We start from the raw sequence: 2491 nt of genomic DNA, 5'->3' as shown, positions 1-2491 counted from the left end.
TTGTTTGATCATCACGCTTAAAGTTTATCATTGAATGCAATTGCATTTTCTGGATATTAATCGCAGATTCCATCCGTTTATTGGTTTGTTTGATCATCACGCTTAAAGTTTATCATTGAATGCAATTGCATTTTCTGGATATTAATCGCAGATTCCATCCGTTTATTGGTGGTACAAGACTTGCAGTCATGCTGCTGAGCTAACAGCAGGATTCCACAACCCTACAAATCAGGATGGTTATTCTTTGGTCTTCGATATGCTCAAGAAACACTCTGTGACAATAAAATATGTTTTCTCTGGACCTCAAGCTTCTTCCTTAGAGAACGATGATGCATTGGCCGATCAAGAAGGTTTAACCTGGCAGGTTACAGACATGATTGTTTCACTTCTGTGCAACTATTTTATCGAGTTTTTTCTCATGTTAACCCTAAGTTCTATCCTATTTCTATATTAGGCCTCCAAATCTTCATATTTGTAATTTAAACCTCAAATCCATGAAGTTGCATAAATTGGGGTGTTATTTAAAACAAGTTAATGGATTTGGGGTTGCAAATTACAAATATGAAGATTTGGTGCAAGATAAAATAGGATACAATTTAGGGTCTAATATGAGGAAAACCTTGTCATCTTAATTTTGGGCTTTTTGTACCTGCTTGATATTATTTAGTTACATCACGTTATCTAATTGTTTAACCATAGGTGTTGAATTCTGCCTGGGATCGAGGCCTTAATGTAGCTGGTCAAAGTGTTCTTCACTGCCATGATAGGGAGGCATGCATTAAAGTCCTCGAAACTGCAAAGCCAAGAAATGATCCTGATCATCATCACCTTACCTTCTTCGCTTACCAGCCCCCATCGCTTGTCTCTGTGCAGGGAGATACCTTCTTGCCTGAACTAGATAATTTCATCCGATGCATGCATGGTAATTATCAAATCACATTTTAGTTGTTGATATGCCCCTGTGCTGGGTTGGTGTAGCCACTTGTAATCCCTAATTTTCTTTTATTACGACTTTATTAGACGGTTACATTTTTGCTTCTTTAGACGGTATTTTAGTTCATTTTCTTGTTAAACCAAGGGAAAAAGTAATTTACAATCGCATGATTTCCACGTGACATCTGAAGCTAACTTGGAAAATAATGTCATTTAGAGACCAATATGTGTGCTAATACTACACCCTCAAAAGTACAAGGGTGTGATTTTAGTCAGAAAACGAGTACCAACATTTCTCTCCTTTGAAATTGGTTTTCTGTTCTAGAAAAATAGTTTATAAGTCGAAATATTCTTATAAGAAATGTTTGCAGGAGAAAATTCTGATTATATTGAAGCTTGATGCACAGATGAAAACCGAGAAAACCATCTAACTGGCGGTAAGGGTACTTGAAAAGCTCGTGCATTCTTTGTTAACAAGGTAAAGAAAACATCGGCATTATTAAGTCCTACGAATTGTTTCCTTTTTGTGCGGACTACTTTTCACTGCTCGTTAACTTTCTTTGAATATGACCCTGATGTATGGACGAGCCTTTAACATGGATCCTCTACTGTATCATTCTCTTGTTAATATATGAGCTTCACTAATACTGATGTACGGCTTATACTTCGTTATTATTGTCTCCATATTCATATTTTTTTTCCCCACCATTTTGTATGTGAAATTGTATTCCAGCTTTCCTAAGTTGCTACGTGCCAACAAGTATTAATCAGCAGGTACTATTTGGATTATAATATCATGATGGATGCGTATAAGAAATAAGCACATACATAATGAGTTAGAGGTTGTTGGTGTTGAATATAAAGTGAAAATGAATGAATAGAGATGGTCTGGTGGTGTGCGATGGAGACCGTGAAATGTACCAATTAAGAGAAGCTGCTCAAGGAAATGATCTTTTAAACGAATTTGTACCTCAAGATCTTAGAACTCGGCTTATAAAATGTTGAAAACTTGTACCCTTTATAAAGAGCAAAATTTTATTTTATTTGATTTTATTTATTTATTTTGGGGACTTAGCCTGGTGTAATTTATATTTCTGAGGAGTTTTTTATACAGTTGTCGCTCCTTTGTCATTTTTAGAGAAAATTGAGTAAGCTACTAAGCTTTTATCTGGTACATGTTGTCCAGGGATTAATCTAGTATTTTATCAAATGGTTGGAATTAGCGAATTATTTTCAAGAATAGAACAGATTATCTTGTAACATTGTTAGAATTTTATGAAATTTAAATTTGAAAAACGTTTTGGTTTAATACCTTTTATATTATTTGGGAGTTATGCAACCTCAGTTAGAGCTTGAAGTGGTATATTTGTGGTTGTAAGTTTTAACAGTAATATGAATTGTGATAATAATGCAGATGAAATTATAGATGATGTGAGAAAACCTCTAAGGTCAATTGATCATTCTCCTTACGAAAATAAATCTGTAATTCACCAGACTTCTCATCTGAACCTATAAAAACTACTAGTTCAAAGATCAGGACGCAAACAATTATCAAATT

At 34.5% G+C, this 2491-nt stretch overlaps 1 protein-coding gene across 2 annotated transcripts in view; it reads left to right on the top strand.

Annotated features, from left to right (window-relative positions):
* Window positions 1-1728, top strand: part of LOC109821725 (beta-amylase 8) — a 20851-nt gene extending 19123 nt beyond the window's left edge. The window contains exons 7-9 of one of the 2 annotated variants that reach the window (XM_020387891.1): window positions 152-364; window positions 700-922; window positions 1341-1728. In XM_020387891.1, coding sequence (XP_020243480.1) covers window positions 152-364; window positions 700-922; window positions 1341-1384 — 480 coding nt within the window. In that variant the 3' untranslated portion in view covers window positions 1385-1728. Of the gene's footprint in view, window positions 1-151; window positions 365-699; window positions 923-1304 lie in introns of both variants that reach the window. The other variant, XM_020387898.1, reaches the window with a different exon arrangement.

The sequence above is a fragment of the Asparagus officinalis genome, chromosome 1 (assembly GCF_001876935.1).
Source record: "Asparagus officinalis chromosome 1, Aspof.V1, whole genome shotgun sequence".
NCBI classification, from domain to species: domain Eukaryota; kingdom Viridiplantae; phylum Streptophyta; class Magnoliopsida; order Asparagales; family Asparagaceae; genus Asparagus; species Asparagus officinalis.
This window is presented reverse-complemented; position numbering and strand designations above follow the sequence as displayed.